Source organism: Phoenix dactylifera, chromosome 2 (assembly GCF_051530095.1).
Source record: "Phoenix dactylifera cultivar Ajwa chromosome 2, Ajwa_hap1_PhDact_Kaust_v1.1, whole genome shotgun sequence".
Classification (NCBI taxonomy): domain Eukaryota; kingdom Viridiplantae; phylum Streptophyta; class Magnoliopsida; order Arecales; family Arecaceae; genus Phoenix; species Phoenix dactylifera.
Genome location: NC_143191.1, coordinates 5,723,023 through 5,742,749, shown reverse-complemented (window position 1 = coordinate 5,742,749; position 19,727 = coordinate 5,723,023). Strand labels below are relative to the sequence as shown.

At 38.2% G+C, this 19,727-nt stretch overlaps 2 protein-coding genes across 2 annotated transcripts; both read left to right on the top strand.

Annotated features, from left to right (window-relative positions):
- The first annotated feature begins 684 nt into the window (after positions 1-684).
- Positions 685-10,928, top strand: LOC103704364 (cellulose synthase A catalytic subunit 2 [UDP-forming]-like). Its single transcript, XM_008787618.6, has 14 exons — positions 685-1,389; positions 2,150-2,348; positions 2,460-2,695; positions 2,773-2,866; positions 3,005-3,188; positions 5,650-5,916; positions 6,012-6,357; positions 6,625-6,762; positions 8,094-8,219; positions 8,350-8,562; positions 8,680-8,962; positions 9,044-9,240; positions 9,322-9,672; positions 9,973-10,928. The coding sequence occupies exons 1-14, from the start codon at positions 1,309-1,311 to the stop codon at positions 10,555-10,557; spliced, it is 3,300 nt and encodes a 1,099-aa protein (XP_008785840.4). The 5' UTR covers positions 685-1,308; the 3' UTR covers positions 10,558-10,928.
- A 2,208-nt stretch (positions 10,929-13,136) lies between these two features.
- Positions 13,137-19,591, top strand: LOC103704426 (protein YIP4b-like). Its single transcript, XM_039131857.3, has 3 exons — positions 13,137-13,887; positions 18,786-18,860; positions 18,955-19,591. The coding sequence occupies exons 1-3, from the start codon at positions 13,351-13,353 to the stop codon at positions 19,213-19,215; spliced, it is 873 nt and encodes a 290-aa protein (XP_038987785.2). The 5' UTR covers positions 13,137-13,350; the 3' UTR covers positions 19,216-19,591.
- Positions 19,592-19,727: the final 136 nt, after the last annotated feature.

Below are 19,727 nucleotides of genomic sequence, written 5' to 3'. Positions count from 1 at the left end.
AAAAAGCAAATCCATGCACTGACTCATGCAGTCCCCTCGAGCCCATCTCTTCCTACCATTCTTCAAGAGAAGGATCGATAAAAGATTGCAACAGCATATATATTTTATATATATATATATATTTAGGAAGGTAAGGCGAAGTTTCTTGTATGAGATGATTTTTTACTTGTCCTAATCTTTACTCTTTATTCAACAATATTAAATCCAATAATTTTCTGCCATGAGATAATTCAATCGATATTAAACTTATGCAAACTAACAAGTATGATGTTATTTTGATAGCCGTGTATATTCTGAATCCAATCCTGCAATACATAGCACAACATCGATAGTAAAACTAACAGCAATATAACCTGATCATAATATTACTAGCAGTAATTTAAAATTTATTTCCATAAATATTACATAAACCACAATAAAATTATTAAGTTTCTTCTTATTAAATTTCTATTTTCTCTCTCCTATATTAATGACCTTTTCTTCCAACTCCTTTCCAAAGAAAAAATAAAAAAAGAAAGGAAGAAGGGAAGGATAGGCACAACTAATACCTCAAGATTCATTAAGGATAGAGTAAAAGATATAGAGAGAAAGCTAAAGAGAAAGAGATGTTGAAAGAAAGTTTTTACCATCTCTTATCTCCTCTTTATCATTCTTATTTATCTGCCCTTCCAGAAGCAAGGGAAAAAAGGTTTGGAAAAAAAAAAATATAAGGGAGAGGAAGGAGGAGCCGGTGGGGCTGAGACGCGCTCGGCTCCGCTGGCCACCACCACTTCCCGCCGGGCCCCACTCCCCTCCGTATCCGACACGAATACGCCCAGATTCTCCTCTCTGTTTACCCCCTTCTCTCTCCACTCTCTCTTCGCTTTTGGCTTGTCCGATCTCCCCTGGCGAGTTGAAATATAAATCTTTTTCCTCGCCTCTCTCTCTCTCTCTCTCTCTCTCTCTCTCTCTCTGGGGCACACACGCATCTGGGTTTTTACAGCGTCCTTTTTCTTTACCGCGTCTCTTTCTTTATTATTGGCTGCCATCCCCCGCTCCCTCGTGTTGTCTACTTCCTTCCCCCTCACACCGTGAGATCGGTTTCCGGAAGCTACTCTCATTGCAGCCCCGCCCCAGAGGAGGAGAAGAAAGGGAAGAAAATAAGAAAAAAAAATCTTTTTTTGACTCCGTTTCTGCGGTTTTTTATGCTGAGCTTTGGGCGCTCGGGGAATGAGCGGCGGGAGTGATCGATTTGGAGAGAGTTCTTGGCGTGGGGATTTGAAGTGAGGAGAGGAGATAAGGGAGGGGTTTGATCGGGTGAAGTTGGTGATGGCTACGGGAGGGCGGCTCGTGGCGGGTTCTCGGAATCGGAACGAGTTTGTGGTCATCAATGCTGATGATTTTGGGCGGGTGAGCGTGATCAAAATCTTACCTTTGTTGGATTTGAGTTGCGGTTTCTGTTGATTTGGGGGATGCTCCCTTTGTATTTGGTCTTGCATTGACTGGAAGTGTTGGAAATTTGTGGTTTTTGGTAGGAATTTTTTAAAAAAAATCTCATCTTTTTGTATATTTGTCATGTTTCCTGTTTTTCTTCTCTTATTTTGGATGTGCCCATCTCTGCATTTCGAGTCCAGCAGTTGTTTTTGAGGAATCTCCTCGGTTTTAATGGGAAAATTCATCTGCTTTCCCTGTTTCTTTTTGATTTAACACCGAAAATTTCTATTTATTCGTGGGATTCCTTTTTTCTTCAGTTTTCTATTTAACATTTCTTCCTTATTTAGAACCTGATGTAGTGGTTTATCTTCTTGAAGCTTAAAATGCACTCCGTTCCTCTTCTAACTGTTCATCTTAATACTGATGTTGGGTAGTATAAGTACTGTTATTATTATCTTTAAAAACTTTGTCTTCCTTAAATTAAAATGCACTTCATTCCTTAAACTATAATCAGTTATACTTTTATATGCTTTAATCTTTACGTTCTCTCTAATTTTTTTTGAAAGAAAAAGTCCAGTAGGTTATGCAATCGATCATGGGAATGCGATCTTTCAATCCACATCTATTATTTATTTAGCCTCCAGTTTTATCAGAGACTTTGTATACCTACTAATGCTTCTGCGTTTCCTGAACCTGCTCCTCATGGATCTCTGTTGGCTACTTTGGAACTTTGCAGTCCAAGGCTGCCCAAGATTCCAATGGGCAGATCTGCCAGATATGCGGAGATGATATTGAGATATTAGAGGAAGAAAAAGAGCTCTTTGTTGCCTGCAACGAGTGCGCCTTCCCTGTTTGCAGGACTTGCTATGAGTATGAGAGAAGGGAGGGCAGTCAGGCCTGTCCCCAGTGCAAGACCAGATACAAGCGTCATAAAGGTTTTATCTTTTTTGCACTCAATCAGCCTTCTGATCTGATTATGAAATATCACCGAAATTGTTTAATGTGCTTCTGCTGGTAATCTATCCTGACAAGAGGAGACTTTGCAGGTAGTGCCAGAGTAGAGGGTGATGAGGAAGAAGATGGTGATGATGATATTGAGAAAGAATTCAATTTTGGTAATTTTGATGCCAAGGAGACTCTGAGTGTATCTGGATCGAAGCATCACAGCCAGCCTAGCATTGGACAGAGCTCCTTCACTGGATCAGTGACTGGCACCTCCCATGTCCACAATCCTAGTTTCTATACCAATATCGATGTCCCACTTCTGACTTATGGTGAAGAGGTGAGCTTTTACATGCAAATTAGAAATGTGATTAACATCTATTTCTGCAGGTCCTAACTGTAAATTATCTTTTTTAGGTTGATGGGATTTCTTCTGATCACCATGCTCTTGTTATTCCTCCATATGTTACACAAATTCATTCAAGGCCTGTTGCAGGATCTTCTGTCTCTAGTGAGTCGATGGGTTTTGGTTGGATTCTTTTTGTATTTCTAGCTATGCATTTTGCTAACCTTTTCTTTTGATTCGATTTCTTTGGTTTCTCTTACTGAGTTTAACAAAGTAACACTCCCTTGCTTAATACTATTGCAGCACAATCTAGGCCTATAAACCCTAATAAAGACATAGCGGTGTATGGCTATGGAACTGTTGCGTGGAAGGATAGAGTTGATGACTGGAAGAGAAAGCAGCTTATTAAACTGCAGAGGCCTCAGCTTGAAGGTGGGGATGGTGGGGGCCTTGATGGAGATGGGCCAGATAACCCTGATTTGCCAATGTAAGCTAACTTCTTGCTTACCCTTGTACTCTATTATTTAGATCTATATATTAGGATATGGTTAGTATTCCATTCTTGAATGTGTAAAATTACACTAGTTTTGTGATTTTTAATTTTTTCTCTTTCAAAGATAATTTAAAAGTTCGATCATAGGCTGTCTTATGCAAGAGAATGTCTTACCATTTTTCCGAGCTTCAGATAAATCATTGAGGTTCAGTCACAGCTCTGGAATTTTACGTTTTTCCCCTATTGGGGATCTGAGATTGGCACCAACAGAAACAAATGACTTCATATTTACATTCTAACTAAGAAGCACTACAAATATAATGTTCTTGATAATGAAATGATCATTGACAATGCTATTACAGTCTAAATCATATCAATTTAGCAAACAAGTAATTTGCATCCTAATTGTAAGGAAAGCAATTTGTTAATGAAAATATAACTGTAACAATCCATAACCTTATCCAAAAAGGCTAACCAGTAGATATGATTTGGGTTCCTTGGTTCTGTATAAGAAGCCAAAATCCCTAATGCACAACCAATGTGAGAGCTCGTTCGGGCATATATTTAGTCCCACATTAGTTGTGTACCGGAGAGATTGTGGATACTTATACAGAGCCAAAAAATCGAAATAATACCTTCTAGCTAGCCTTTTTGCGTGAGGTCCTAGGTCATTACATTAACACTTTTAAGAGAACTTGTCTAAAGCTAGAATGCTAGGATACCGCTTAATTCATAAAATTGTGATATACTATGTACATGGAAAAATTCTGTTCTTCCTCTCCTTCACCAGTTGACTTTCAGTAATCAACTTGTTAAACCTAAAACCTTAAATCTACTCGTATGCATATAATAGATTCCCTTGTCCAGTAGGATTGCTTTTAGGGTAACTCATACAATCAGATATGGAGTTCAGTATGTTTCGAGCAAAGTTATCTGAGCTTATACAATGAGCGTGGGAGTGGGTTTCCCAAATTTTTTGAGATTAGCAAGTGCATGGGCATGTTAAAGATGGACATGCTTCAGTCTTTAGGGTGTACTTTATTTTATCTAAAACTGAAGCGGAAAGAGCTCCAGATTTTCAGAGTGAAATGGGTGTTCCTAGTTTTCTTGATCCTACAAGTGAGTAAGCTTAGGCTTTATGCTGCGGCAAAATTTAAGGTCTGCATATATATCTGAATGACCGCATTAAGTGTCTTAGAACATTGAATTTGATGTAAACAAGGATCTTACTATAGCAGATTTATACAGCAGCCCAAATCAAATCTAAGATTTTTTACACCTCCTCCTTTCTGGTTTGCCCAGTTTTTGAGTTTAGGTAAGTATTGCATGAAAATTCATAGTAGGCATCTGATTTTTCACATTTTTTGAGAGATTGACGCTGTGAAACACTGTCGTTGGTGTGCATGATTTGGATTTAGAAGAGCTGTGCTTGCATGAACACTAAGCCATCACTTGCTTTAGAAAGGTACTTTCAGCTCCACAAGTTAGCCTGAAGTTTTGAGCTTGCTTAGTTTTCATTATTTTCATGCATTAAAAATATAAGATGGGTCTTCAAGCTTGATTGTATCTTCTTTTTTTTTAGTATGGACTTAAGCCGTGCTTGAATTCAAATCGGGGTAGCAAGGTGAAATTTCTTGTTGGTTTTCCATCATCATATATAAGCATGTTCGGTGCACGTGCAGAAGAGGAAGGTGTCATGTGGGACATGAGATGGAATTTCAGGCATGTCGTAATGAAATTTTGTCGATGACATCTGTTTAGAAGAATTTTAACAACCAATGGAATAAAGTTGTAATCAGTTTGATGTTTGAAAAGTCATGCCAAGATCATGTTGAGATTTTGGGGTGGTAATGAAAGTTTAGGGTATCATCTTTTTTCCCATCTTGTCTCTTCCTTCCCCCTTCTATATTTCCCTTAATTTTCTTTATTCTCTTTTTTATGTGTTCTTTAGTGCCTTTTCTTATGATCTTTTTTTACCTTATTTAACAATGGTAAGTGACAAACATTCCTCCAATATCGGGATAACCTGGCCAAATGCGATATATGTAAGAAAAGGGCTACTTTTCTGCTCTATGTATTACTTTTCAAAAGTTGTTTCCATTTATGAATATTTTTTTTTCAAACCATATATTTCTATATTTTCAACTTTCTGTGCTAACATTTTTTGAGAATTTACTAGAATCATACCAAACTATGGATTTACTACCCTGGACAAGTATGATTTAATCTCAGCCTTCTAATATTTGGATAACACTGATATATATATTTCTTGTTCTCTGTAAAAGTTATCTTGGTTCATAACTGTCATGGTGGTCAGCCAAGCAAAAGGTCCTTCTAAACTGCTGATCTTATAACTTTGTTTCAGCATGTATTCTTCTGATACCATTTATCAATTATTGTATTTGCAAACTTTATTATATTCTTATATACCAATATTGTCCATTTATTTTTTTAGGTCGGATGAAAGCAGACAGCCATTGTCAAGGAAGCTACCCATTGCTTCGAGTAAGATAAACCCATACAGGATCATAATTTTGCTGAGGCTTGTCATACTTGGCTTCTTTTTCCATTATAGACTTCGCCACCCAGTTCCAGACGCTTATGGATTGTGGCTAACATCAGTTATATGTGAAATATGGTTTGGAATTTCATGGATTTTGGATCAATTCCCGAAATGGTACCCTATAGAACGAGAGACATATCTGGATCGTCTATCATTGAGGTATCATATATTTCATTCAACTGCAAGTTCTCTTGTATTTTATTCATTATGTAGTGGACCTGTACTATCATCTTTGTTTATAAATCTGTTCTCAGGTATGATAAAGATGGAAAGCCATCTGAGTTAGCAGATATTGATATTTTTGTAAGCACAGTTGATCCCATGAAAGAACCTCCACTTATCACTGCAAATACGGTTTTATCCATTCTAGCTGTGGATTATCCTGTTGATAAAGTTTCATGTTACGTCTCGGATGATGGTGCTGCCATGCTTACCTTTGAAGCGCTTTCTGAAACTTCTGAATTTGCCAAGAAATGGGTCCCATTCTGCAAAAAGTTCAATATTGAGCCTCGTGCTCCTGAATGGTATTTTGCTCAAACAATTGACTATCTGAAAGATAAAGTTCATCCAGATTTTGTGAGGGAACGGCGTGCAATGAAGGTTTGCTTTAATACAAAAATACCTGCTTGTAGTTTTTAAATTTAATATTGAATATCTGTGTCATATCCTTTGAATGCAATCTAATTGAATGTACCTTGTTGTAAGCTCTCATCTCTTTTATGCTAGTCATTGTTAGTGTGTTATGATTTTTACACTGTTTGCTAGCGAAATTCACATGGTAGCTATTCAAATATGTTCTGCGTGTATTCTTTAACATATTGTGTGCTGATGTGCAAGTTATCTAATATCTTTGTTTTGTGCATGCAGAGAGAATATGAGGAATTTAAGATTCGTATCAATGCATTAGTGGCCATGTCACAGAAGGTTCCTGAAGAAGGCTGGACAATGCAGGATGGAACTCCATGGCCTGGAAACAACATTCGGGACCATCCAGGAATGATTCAGGTAATTGTTATATTGTCATCGATTCTTATTAACTTGAACTTTCATCTCTTGCTATTCTGGAGAAACTGTCAATCTTCCTACCGTAAAGGGTCACAGCTTACTGGTCTGTCCTTCAGAGAAAATATCGAGTTGCAGATGCAAAAAAAAAAGGATAGTCCAATATATTTTGAAGAAACTGGTGGAGATAATATATTTCTTTCTTGCTTGTTGCTTTTTAATTCACTAATACTAGCAGAACCATTTCTGACCTTCCTTTATCATGCTTAGATGCAGATCAGTGAAATGGTCTGATCGAGTGATTTCTGTGAAGGCAGGAAGGTTACACTTAGAGTCTGTACTAGGGAAGTCGAATGGAAATTTACAAATTAAATGAATGATATTTAACATGCAAAACCCATTATTCATTAATGTGAAACTTTTGGTGGTATTTGAGCCCTTAATTTGCTTCAAATCAGATGCATACATTAATATCAGTACCTATCTGCTTGAGGTGGCTTTCTGATTCCCTTTGAGGACCTATAAGTAATCTACAAATATTGGCTCCTTTATTCACCTTGTTTAATATGGGCTTGTCATCTCAATTGGTTTTGTATTGCTTCTATGTCAATCAGTGTGATGCTCAAACTTTTGATAAAAATATTCTTTTGCAAAATATGCCTTTACTAGCTTTGTACCTCTCCACTTTGATGTCTCAACTTGTGTACACTTATATTTTTGAGCCTTCTACCCTACATCTTCATTTACACCAACTTTTCTTGGCCTTACTGTTGCATCTACCACAGCATGTTCTCTTAGCTACTTGCAGTGCTTGGCCTGACATCACCCTGATATGAACATCTAATATTTTGGTTTATATTTGGTAGAAAAATCAATAGTAGGATTTTCGAATGTGGAAAGAGATGCTGGTTTTTCATATTTTGCTTCATGGTGCAATTGCTTACACATGGATTTGCTGGGTCCATTGCAGCTGATCTATGAAGTTTTAAATATGTTAGGTTTGTATGTGTCTATTCCAGTTATTTTGGAATAATTCAGTAGTAGGCAATTGCTTGAACATTCATAATTATGTAACTTAGGAATGCAAATGATGCATTAGCACCCTGGATTTTTCGTGACAAGAAGAGTTGTTTGGATCAATATATTGGTAAGGTCCTCCAGTAAAATAGTTTGGTGCAAGAAGTTACCTCCTTAATTCTGCAAAGGGAGATGCAATTGCGAGAATCCAGCATTTGCATACATCTCTGAAATCAATCCTGATAATCTCTTATTTGATATTTATCATTCTCTTGTATCATTTTGATCTTTGATATCTTCATGAGCTGCTCTAACAGGTCTTTCTGGGTCATAATGGTGTGCTTGATGAGGCGGGAAATGAGCTCCCGCATTTGGTCTACGTTTCTCGTGAGAAAAGGCCAGGATATAATCACCACAAAAAAGCTGGTGCCATGAATGCTTTGGTAATGCATTTGTTTCACAACAAATTTCTAATTAGTTTTGTTATATTTTCTGTTACTGCAAACAACTTTGATTGTTACCTGCTAGTTGCTTTCAAATTTTTGTTTTATTAATCAATGAATTTATTTCCAGGTGCGAGTGTCAGCTGTTCTCTCAAATGCTCCTTACATTTTGAATGTTGACTGTGACCATTACATAAACAATAGCAAGGCCCTACGAGAAGCCATGTGTTTTATGATGGATCCCATATCGGGAAAGAAAGTTTGCTATGTTCAATTTCCTCAGAGATTTGATGGAATTGATCGACATGACAGATATTCAAATCGAAATGTTGTGTTTTTTGATGTATGTATTAGTGTTTCTGGACTTGCCTGATAATATTCTCTCTGATTTTTAATTTATTGTCTATCTACACTTTCTGAAGTAAAATTAATCAATCTTGTTTCCTCCTCTGAAAATCAGATCAACATGAAAGGCCTTGATGGGATCCAGGGACCAATATATGTTGGGACAGGATGTGTTTTCAGAAGGCAAGCTCTATATGGATTTGATGCTCCTGTTAAGGAGAAGTCCCCAGGGAAAACCTGCAATTGTTGGCCAAAATGGTGCTGTTGTTGCTGTGGATCTAAAAGAAAGAACAGGAAAGGGAAACAGAAGCAAGAGAAGAAGAAGAAGAAAAAGACAAAGCACAGAGAGGCATCTACTCAAGTACATGCACTTGAGACTATTGAAGAGGAGGCAAAAGGTGACTTGAATACTCGATTTGTTTACTGAATTGGACTATCCGTACCTAGCAGAGTAATTGATTCTATTATCTTTTATACAGGACAAGAAAGTGAGAACTCAGCCTTGGTGCCCCGGGAAAAGCTTGAGAAAAGATTTGGGCAATCATCTGTGTTTGTAGCTTCGACACTTCAAGAAAATGGTGGAATTGCAGACGGTGTGAGTTTTGCTTCGTGTCTAAGTGAGGCTATGCATGTAATTAGTTGTGGTTATGAAGATAAAACTGAGTGGGGAAAGGAGGTATGCTTGGCCTATCCTGAGAGTTAATGCGATTTTACATTGATTGCATGTGGCTAATCCTTAATTTTCATGCTTGTGCAGGTTGGCTGGATATATGGATCTGTTACGGAGGATATTCTGACAGGTTTCAAGATGCATTGCCATGGCTGGCGATCTGTTTACTGCATACCTAAAAGACCAGCATTTAAGGGGTCTGCTCCAATTAACCTCTCTGACCGTCTTCATCAAGTCTTGCGGTGGGCCCTTGGATCTGTTGAGATTTTTCTGAGCAAGCACTGCCCCATATGGTATGGCTATAGAGGTGGCTTGAAGTGGTTGGAGCGGTTTTCCTACATAAACTCAGTCGTATATCCTTGGACATCAATTCCCCTGGTTGCATACTGTACTTTGCCAGCAATCTGTCTTCTCACCGGGAAGTTTATTGTGCCTGAGGTATCCAACTAGAACTGCTATTTCTTCAACATTTTTTCTTCTAGAAACACAATTAAGTCGATCTTTTTTGGTAGCTATAATCCAAAGTTTTTTTCATGTCGTGGAATTATTCTTCAATGTCCTTACTGGTAATTTCATTAAATATTTACTAGATGTGTTTCAGTGCTAAAGCTGGCAAGAACAAATAAAACGTGTTTTAGAGCAATAACATGAGTGATATGCAAGATAACTATTCTGTGCTGCATGATTTTGATGTCGTACACACTAACTGAAACTTGTGCATGATTCCTTTGTTTACAGATCAGCACCTATGCAAGTTTAGTATTCATAGCTCTCTTTGTCTCCATTGCTGCAACCGGTATTCTTGAGATGCAATGGGGAGGGGTGAGTGTTGATGACTGGTGGAGGAATGAGCAATTCTGGGTGATTGGTGGTGTCTCATCGCACCTCTTCGCCCTCTTCCAGGGTCTCCTAAAGGTTCTAGCTGGAGTCGACACCGACTTCACCGTCACATCCAAAGGAGGAGATGATGAAGAATTTGCAGAGCTTTATCTCTTCAAGTGGACCTCCCTATTAATCCCTCCGTTGACGCTGCTTATACTAAATATTATTGGTGTTGTGGCTGGGGTCTCCAATGCCATCACCAGTGGGTATGAGTCATGGGGTCCGCTGTTCGGCAGACTCTTTTTTGCATTCTGGGTCATTATGCATCTCTATCCATTCCTGAAAGGAATGATGGGGAAACAGGATAGAGTGCCCACCATCGTCATTGTTTGGTCTATACTTCTTGCTTCAATATGTTCACTTCTATGGGTTCGAGTGAATCCATTCACCAGTAAATATGATGGGCCTGTATTAGAAGTTTGCGGGCTAAATTGTGATTGAAACATGCATGGGAGTTTAGATGTTTTTTGGCAGCAGGGACTTGCAGATGGGTGTTCTACTTCCAGAGGAATGAAAATTCTCTCTTGACTATTTTTCCATGATGACAGTCAAGAGAGAGGAGGAAAGTTGAAGGAAAGGTAAAAAAGAGAGAGAGAGAGAGAGTGGAACAGAAAACAGGGTTGTGGTTGTGTAGATAAAGGAGATGGAAGCTGACACATTGTTATTTTGTTATTTATAATGTTTTATTGATTCATTCTTGATATTGGACACCTTCTTCTGGTTGTTTAAGGGGATGATATGCTTAGATGTGTGGTATTTTACTTTTAAGATGATATAATCGATCTGAATCTATATTTATTCCTTGATCTGCATTCCCTCCATTGTAATTCCTGCTTTATGAAAAGCTTGGATCTGGTTGGGATTCTGTTTTTCATTTTTTGAAATCCCTCTCCCCCATCTTTCAAGTAAACTTCTAAAGCTGAAACACCTCCAAGAGACTTACAGGTGTGTCTGGAGTAATGGTTGGAATCATATTGCTACAGAGATTCTTCAAAAGGTAGGTGCTTTGCTTGAAGATTGTTTTGAGCTAATAATGGTTGCTGTATGGAAGACTCTGCTGCTGCTTGTTTGTTACTTGTTGGGTACCAGATTTTGTGCCATTTTGCTTTTATGATCCAAAGAAAGAGGTCTTTTTTTTCCAGAGGAATGTGTGGTACAAAAGATGTTAATTTTGTGCATTCCCCATGCTAGTTTTGAGGGTAAGTAACCTGTGCTCCAACCTGAACAGGCAGCATACTGTCAAAGAACTTGTCATCACATCTCAAGCAATGCCTTTGTGAAATTCTGACATCCTTCTTAGGTGCTCATTCAGATGTCCTGATGAATATCTTTAGTGGCCTAAGTCTGAGCCAGTGATCATCACACAGGAACTTCTTTATACACCTGCAAATCTTTGCAAAACCCTTTACACCAAACATTATGCACCTGCAAATCTGTCACTTTCATCGATCTTGCTATGTTGGTAGCTCAATGTTTTCTTATCTTCCATCAATTGGATAATTTGTCGGCCAATTTAGCTGACCATCTCTATTATTGTAACAAATATTATACCCTTATTTTATGATCCTCGATCATCCTTCTATGTTCAACTATTAAGGCTTGTACATGCATGAGTTGAGCTATATGTATCCACTTCATCAACAAAGATTGTGTTTAAACTGTAATTCTTACTAAGGGAGAGAGAATCCAAGTTATGTAATTTAGCTAGTGCAGTTGTCAAATGGAATCCTACTTACTAATGTCTCCTCTCATGTGATTACAACCATCTATGCTTCCCCCCATATCTTTTTGTTTTTAAGGGGGTTAAAAGAGAAACAACCCCCTGGAATGGTATCAACAAGAACGTACATATCTTATACTATCAAATTGAAGCACCAAATCCAACTCCAAGTGAGAAGTAGCATTTGGGGGGATATCACAATTAAATTCTCTTCTTGCTAACCAATCTGCTGGAAATTAGTCTCTCTAAATGCATGATTTGTAAAGCTGGATGTGGGCCAGCCTAGGCCATGCCTTTACCTGAAACCTGCCTGAATTTGATTTTGGAGGTTTGGTGCCGGGCTTAGGCCCGAAAGTTTTTGGATAATTCAGGCTTGAGCCCGAATTCGATGGGGTCGGTTCGAATTACTTGTTTGACCCAAAAATAGGCCCTACTTGAATCTGATTGAAGTAAATGAGCTTGTTAAAAATTTGACTTTTCCTATAAAACAAGCAAATAATACATGATACACTATTCTGAGCGAAATCCATTTTAATTTGTTCTTTACTTTTTCATTATTTTCTTTAAATAATAACATACAAAAAATTTGATTTGGGTCTGAATTTGGGCTCTATTTTGAGCCTTCTTTGGGCTTGGGCTCAGGCCGGGCCAATAATATACAGGAGCCTGGCTCAAAAAACCAATAAGCTCTATATTTAAGCCTATATCTGATTTAAACTCTTTCTAACCTAGTCCGAAACTCCGATCGAAGTTGGCTCAGCCCGATAGGCCTTGAGCCAGCCCAAGCCTATTTCGAACCCTAAATCGATTTGCTTAGAGAGAATAGAGAGAGAATATCAAGAGGTAGAGGATTTGATGGCTTTGAACGAGACCTCCGATCAAGAACAACAATAGAGTCATCTTCAAGCAATAATCTCCTACATTGCAAATTGATTGTATGTGCCTAACACTAATTGCTTACATAAAACAAATTTTGTTCTTGAATCACACCATGAATGAGTAGATGATACGGTCTTTCCCGGAAAACTGAAATGCCAATTGCTAGCCCTCTCAAAACTCACTTCACCCCGCTAAGCACATATTCGTCAACATATTCGTCAGAACGATCAGCGGACGAAGAGTAGTTTATTTGGCCACGCCGATAGCACTCTCCTCCTCAAGAACGCTACGCGAACGACAAATCGACGAATGGACGGCCGACACCATTTCTAACCTTCTCTTCTCTTCCCTGTGGCCCCACCTTTGTAGCTCTAAGCTGTTAAAAATTTAGTAAAAATAAGTAAATTATTCCACGCTCGTCAACACGCGCCTGTGAAACCCAACAAAACAAAACAAAACAAATCGCCAATGGCTTCCTCCCTCCTCTAACCTCCATCTCCTCCACCCTCCCCCTCTCTCTCTTCCTCACGAGAGCGAATAAGAAACCCTAATCACCAATCCTTCCCTCCCTCGCTTTCTCTTCTCGTCCAAGTCCTCGCCGGATCCGTCTTTGGCGCCACCGATCGCCGCCGCGGATGGCGAAGATGTCCCACGGCGACACCATTCCCCTCCACCCCTCCTCCCAGTCCGACATCGACGAGATCGAGAACCTCATGATCGCCGGCCCCACCAACGTCCTCCCCGCCCGCCCCCCAAGCCCTCCCCGCGCCTCCATCCCAGTCTCCTCCTCCCCCTTCCTCCCCTCCAACCTCCCCCCTCCTCCCCCCTCTGCGCCCGCCGCCGCCTACCACAAGGCCCCCATCTCCGCCTCCCCGCCAGACGCCGCCTACCACAAGGCCCCGATCTCCGCCTCCCCACCAGCCGCCGAGACTTCCCGCGGCGGCATCGCCGCCGATGGCTTCGGCTCGCTGCCCAATACGCTGACGGAGCCGGTCTGGGACACCGTCAAGCGGGATCTGTCGCGGATCGTGAGCAATCTGAAATTGGTCGTGTTCCCCAACCCCTACCGGGAGGATCCGGGAAAGGCGCTCCGGGATTGGGATCTCTGGGGGCCCTTCTTCTTCATCGTCTTCCTCGGGCTCACTCTTTCTTGGTCGGCGTCCGTGAAGAAGGTCGGATCTCGTTTCCCTTTCCATCTTCTTGATTGTTGTTTTTGTCTTATCGTGATCTTCGGTTAGATCTTGTTGTTGAAACATAAAGAACACTTGGGTGATGAGTTACATAGAATGCAAATAGGAATCAAGGATAATTGGACTTTAATGGAAGGAAATTGGGCGGACGAAGCATGGAATGTAAGATTTTGGTTCAAACTGGTACCCATGGAATTAAATCAAAGTTAGTGCAATGGTCTTTGTCCTTGAAAGAATAAACTTCATGTTTTGAAAGTTAACAGATGACTGGAATTCCAAATAAATTATACAATTTCAGGTGCAGTGATATCAGGGTAGTGATGGTAGGTTCCAGGAGTAAGAGGATGATTCTAAGCTATGGTGGATCTGGTACCCCGCGGTCAATATTTCAGAGAAAGAACAATGTTACCAGTGAAACAAGGGACCTACACCGAGGCAGAGCTGATGGACTGCAGAAGATAATAATGACATTTGTTACAATGACATCTTGGTCATGCTTGTTTGATAAATCTGATATACTGGTTAATCTTATTTTTATAGATTAAACAATCTCTATTTACTTCCCATATTCTTTTAATAACTGATCATCTTCTTTGTGTCATAGACTTCCATGTCCTTCATTACTTGATCATTTGTGTTATTAAGTTTTTTAAAATCATATAAACCATGGGAAGAACTGGAGTTGAATATAAATGGGCAAACATAAGTTATAGGTTGGTTAGAGTTTGAAGCATCTTGGCTTGCCTTTTATACAAGTTTTAATAATCTACCAGCATTTTTGACTTGCTTAAGTGTTCATAATTAAAAACTTAATATCTTAGTTGGTTCTGGCTGAATATTCTTTCGTACTCATAGTCTGTTTTTTCTTATAGGACTAATTTCAAGATTTTTTTTTGGCCGTAATTGTCAGGCGGTGGGGGAGAAGGGGCAATGTGAAATGGGTTAATTGTAGCTTATTCGATTATTTTATCTAGTATTGGAAAGCATAGCTAATTTTACTTAAAACTAACATTTTTGCAATTTAAATTAACTATTGGGTGCTGTCCAAAATTTATTGTTCATACTCTACATGCATTGTTGTTAGAGAGTTGATAAAAAATATCACTAAAAGTTAGTATGACATGGTTTACATGTCCCCTTTTTTGGTTAACAGAAGAAAATCAACACAACTAAGGCTTTCAAAGCCATATTCTTAGGCATCAGTTTCAGCCCTATTACAAACTCTATAGCAAGCTATCAGCAAGGGTTTGGCCAAAACCAGAACCTTTTGGTTTTGGAGTTTTAAGTGAACCTCCAAATCGTTGTCCTTAAACACCAACATTAAACAGCAGTCATTCTCGAGCTTCATTATACAATAAGTTGAGTTTTTCTTTTAAGCTCAAGAATTCATTTGGTTTGGAGGAGTGTTCTAGCATATATGTTACTCAACAAATTATCAATCAAGAAAATAATAGATTATCCATAATAATTAGGCATTGGTAGATGGACTAAAGGAACTATGAACAAGTAATTGATCAATCATTGATCTATCTTTTGGGGGTAGAGGGAATATCTCTTTTTGATGTTGCAACCTATCCGAATTGTGATCTCCTACATCCAAATCTTAGAGATGCACCATTCAGGACTCGTACTTAGATCATTTGGTTGCTAAGCAGAGAGGTGTGACTATTGGGGCAAGCCTCATAGTGTTAGATGAAACTTTGGGTTTAGAATTTAATTAGGGATTTTGCAAGAAATGCCACTGTTTTTTTTTCACAAAAATAGATCATCTTTTTTTATGCATAGAAACAATCCATTTTATGCTAAAATTGGGCTATTGTTTGCCTTCCCTTCCTTTGTGACTATTTTGAGAATATTTTTGCTTGTGCACTAACCTTTATTAAGTTTGCATTTGTGCATCTATGAGCTAGTTGTGTAAGTATGTTATCAATGTTATATTTTATTATATAATTTGTATAATAAATTGGGCTAGGTTGGGATTGAAAAAAATCTTAAGCTAAGTCTAGCTGGATTTCATACCGAGTACCTGGCCTAACCTATCAAATGGATAATTGTAGCCCAAGCCCATCAAAATTTGGCCAGATCAGGCTAGGTCAAATGGGCCAGGTTGATTTTGCACAGGTCTAATCACAACTTTGAAATCCTCCGGCAAAACTACAAATCCATATTCACCCTTTTTGTGTGCATTCAATAGTCATAAATTTAGTTGAGTCAAGATAAAGTATATTAATGGCTCAGAATAGCATAGGTTCCTCTGGATTCAGGTTAATATGGTCTATATATAGGGATGAGTCCATCCGTAAAACATTGGAAAAAGGTAATAAAATTTCAGTATGCGATATATTTGGTTTCTTTCCTTTCCCTACATGGGATTGTATGCTTATATCTAGTATGTCTTGAGCTTGAGGAATCACCCCTTAGATTGCAGGTTCAATCAAATTCATCACCCCCCCCTCTCTCTTTTCCGAATTATGATCTATGTTCATAATAATACTTTTTGTAGATTCAAACATAAAGGATTCATCTAGATTACAGTGTTGGCAAGATCGCCGATGATGGGAATTTTGTTAGAATGATTAAATTAAAAAAATTGCTTCTCTATTACAATTTTGTTATTACATTTGTCATTTCCCCAACTATAGCGGCATTCATCCTGAAGCAAGAAAGCCATGAATCTTGCAGAAATTGGTTCTTTGTATGGTAAGCATGTTCTTGTGATCTTTAAATGTACCTACTTGTTGTTATACAACTTCGGTGTGGAGCCTGAGATCAGGGATTAATAATTGGAGGAATAGTATATTAGGAATAATTAGGGATCAAAAAAGAGATTTTTCTTTGGGTTGAGGAAAGGGAGGGATTTACCTCCCTCCCAACCACCTAGGTGTATGCAGGATTGGAATCCAGGTCATTGGGTACCACAGCCTGATGACTTCACCAACTGCACTAAACACCAGAAAAGATGGGGCGGGGTCAGGGATTTGTTGTCCTCAACTTGCATTATGACAAATCATGGCATTCAAGAAGGCTAGAAAACATTTTAGAAGAATCATCATGTTTAAATCAATAGAAAATGAGTTAAAACTGGTCATTGTGATTAAGATAGATGACTTAAGGGATCTTTGCGGGATTTACAATGAATCAGGCAGATAGAAAAACGTAAGAAGGAAAATGCTGGATATCGATGGATAAGTTGGGTCTCAGCATACCTTGATTCTGGTTTCTCAAAAGAAATTCTTTTTAGGGAGTCTTTTGATAAGTGAATAAAACATGACAGGGCTAGCTGTACATCTTTGTTAAACACAATGAGAGTATTATGTGTATTGCAAAATAAGTTAATATTTCAACTTCATAGATTTATTTCTCGAACTGAGTTCTGATTCGATAGTTCCCTAGCCTTCCATGTTTGACTTATTTACATGTTTTCTGCATCATTAACCATGCAGCACTTTCTCTTTTAATTTCCTTTTGGATCCATATTTTCATATGTATCGTAATTCATAGGAATATGCTATGGTGTTCATTTATAAAAAAAATCTAGATTTATCATATTGCCTAGTACCAAGTGCCTTTATGTGCACAGTGTTCTGTTCTTATTTTATGTTCATGCACACGGAGAGAATCAAATTGCTTTTGAATGGAAGATTATCAGCAGTGGTTCTGTTCAAATTTTAAATGTCTTGCTAAGTGCAATAATTTCTTCTTTCTCAAGAAGCTTGTATTCTTAATAATTAAAGTAGCTTATTCGATTATACAAGTAGTGGACTGTCTCACCGCTCTGGAGGTGATTATTTTGAAAATTAAGATGTTTATATCATGTGTCAAGGTGGTTGAGGTTGATATGGTGAGGCTCTTAATTGTTCTTGTGCATGTGAAGGTGCCTAGGCTTTGGATATTCCCATTGTGTTTATTAATGAGGCTTTATCACGATCATCTTGGAGGCAGTAGTCAATAATTTTGGGCATCAAAAAATGAATCTGTTTTCATTTCCTAGACTGTTTTGTTTTTTATTTTTAAATGATGAAATCATCATCCTTGTTTTTCTCTTTCTTTTTGGCTTTTGTAGATAAAACAGCTTTTGTTATGTATTAGAAACCTCTTCCTTAGTACTTTCTTCCTCCTGTTATTGTTACATATCACTTGACCAATTGGAAGATACTCTGATATTGTCTAAGAAAATGAAAACATAAGATCTACATCTTGGAATTAGCATTTCAATAATTGCATATACTTATATATGTCGATCACTCTCGTTGAACAAGTTACATGTACATATAAAATGACTTGTATTATATATACATTACATACATACATACATACATATATATATATATATATATATATATATAGAGAGAGAGAGAGAGAGAGAGAGAGAGAGAGAGATGGCTGCACTCTAGTGGACTCTGCCCAAATCTGATCAAGTGTAAATCGGACAATGGGGGTTCCACATGTATAATCCAAGCCATTGGATGTGATCTACTATTACCAAATTGCTTACGCATCAAAAATCATGTCATTTGGGGATTCTAGTTCGTGTATCAAGTGGTCGAAAAATATGTATTGTTTCATATTATTTAAACTAATCAATTTTTTGACTACTTGATGCATAGGTTAGGAATTCCAAATCACATAATTTTTAGTGTGTAAGCAGTTTAGAGATAGCAGATTACATCAAATGGTTTGGATTATCAATATGGGACTTCCATTGTCCAATCTAGACCTGACCAGATCTAAATGGAGATCCGCTCGAGCGAAGCCATCTCTCTCTCTCTCTCTCTCTCTCTCTCTCTCTCTCTCTCTATGCATATATATGAATGATTTGATAGTTTCATACAATGACTCACCTTCCCTTTTTTTTCTTTTTTCCTTTTTTTTTGCTGCAGTCTGAAGTATTTGCTGTTGCATTTGCTGTCCTTGCGGCTGGTGCTATTATTCTCACATTAAACGTTCTACTTCTGGTAAGCAGCTTTATCATATAGAACTTGCTTATGCTATTCTGCAGCCTAATCTTGTATGCAACCTCTTCACGATATTTTTGCTTTAAAATTACAGGGCGGGCACATAATATTCTTCCAGAGTCTGAGTCTTCTTGGATACTGTCTTTTTCCTCTGGACGTTGGAGCTGTCATTTGCATGCTGAAGGACAATGTCATAATCAAGATAATTGTGGTGTCTATAGCATTGGCATGGAGCTCATGGGCAGCATACCCATTTATGAGTGCAGCTGTTAATCCAAGACGGAAGGCCTTGGCTCTGTATCCTGTTTTCCTCATGTATATCTCTGTTGGCTTTTTAATCATTGCAATAGATTAAGGAGTCGATCTGTCATCACTTTGCGATTTTCGTAGGCTGCGAACCCCTTTTTCATTTAGTCACCAAGACATATACAAGTATAGATAGACATTTTGTTGTACTGGCCTCTTTGGTCTTGTTTTGTAGTTGTTAGAGACTTGTACGCACTTCTTGGCTTAAAGTCGGAAAATGCTGGTTGCTGCTGGCTTTGTATCTTCAAGGGTTCCATATTGTACGTACGGAGTCTCACACCTGGCCACAAGAATCCACAAGAATCAAGATGGCTGTAAATTTTCATTTGGTTTAAACCAAAGAACTTGTGCGAAATGACACTGAATGTTTTGTCTTCCCACGGAAATGCAATATATATAATATATTTTTTATTTGGATAAATAAATTATTGTCATCTTCCAGATTTTGCTCTATCACTGTGTATGTCCAGACTAATCCTTTTTGGTTATATGAATGTCAGCTTTTCAACATGTCCAATTATCTCATTTCTCATCAATTTATCACTTCAGCATCATATAACT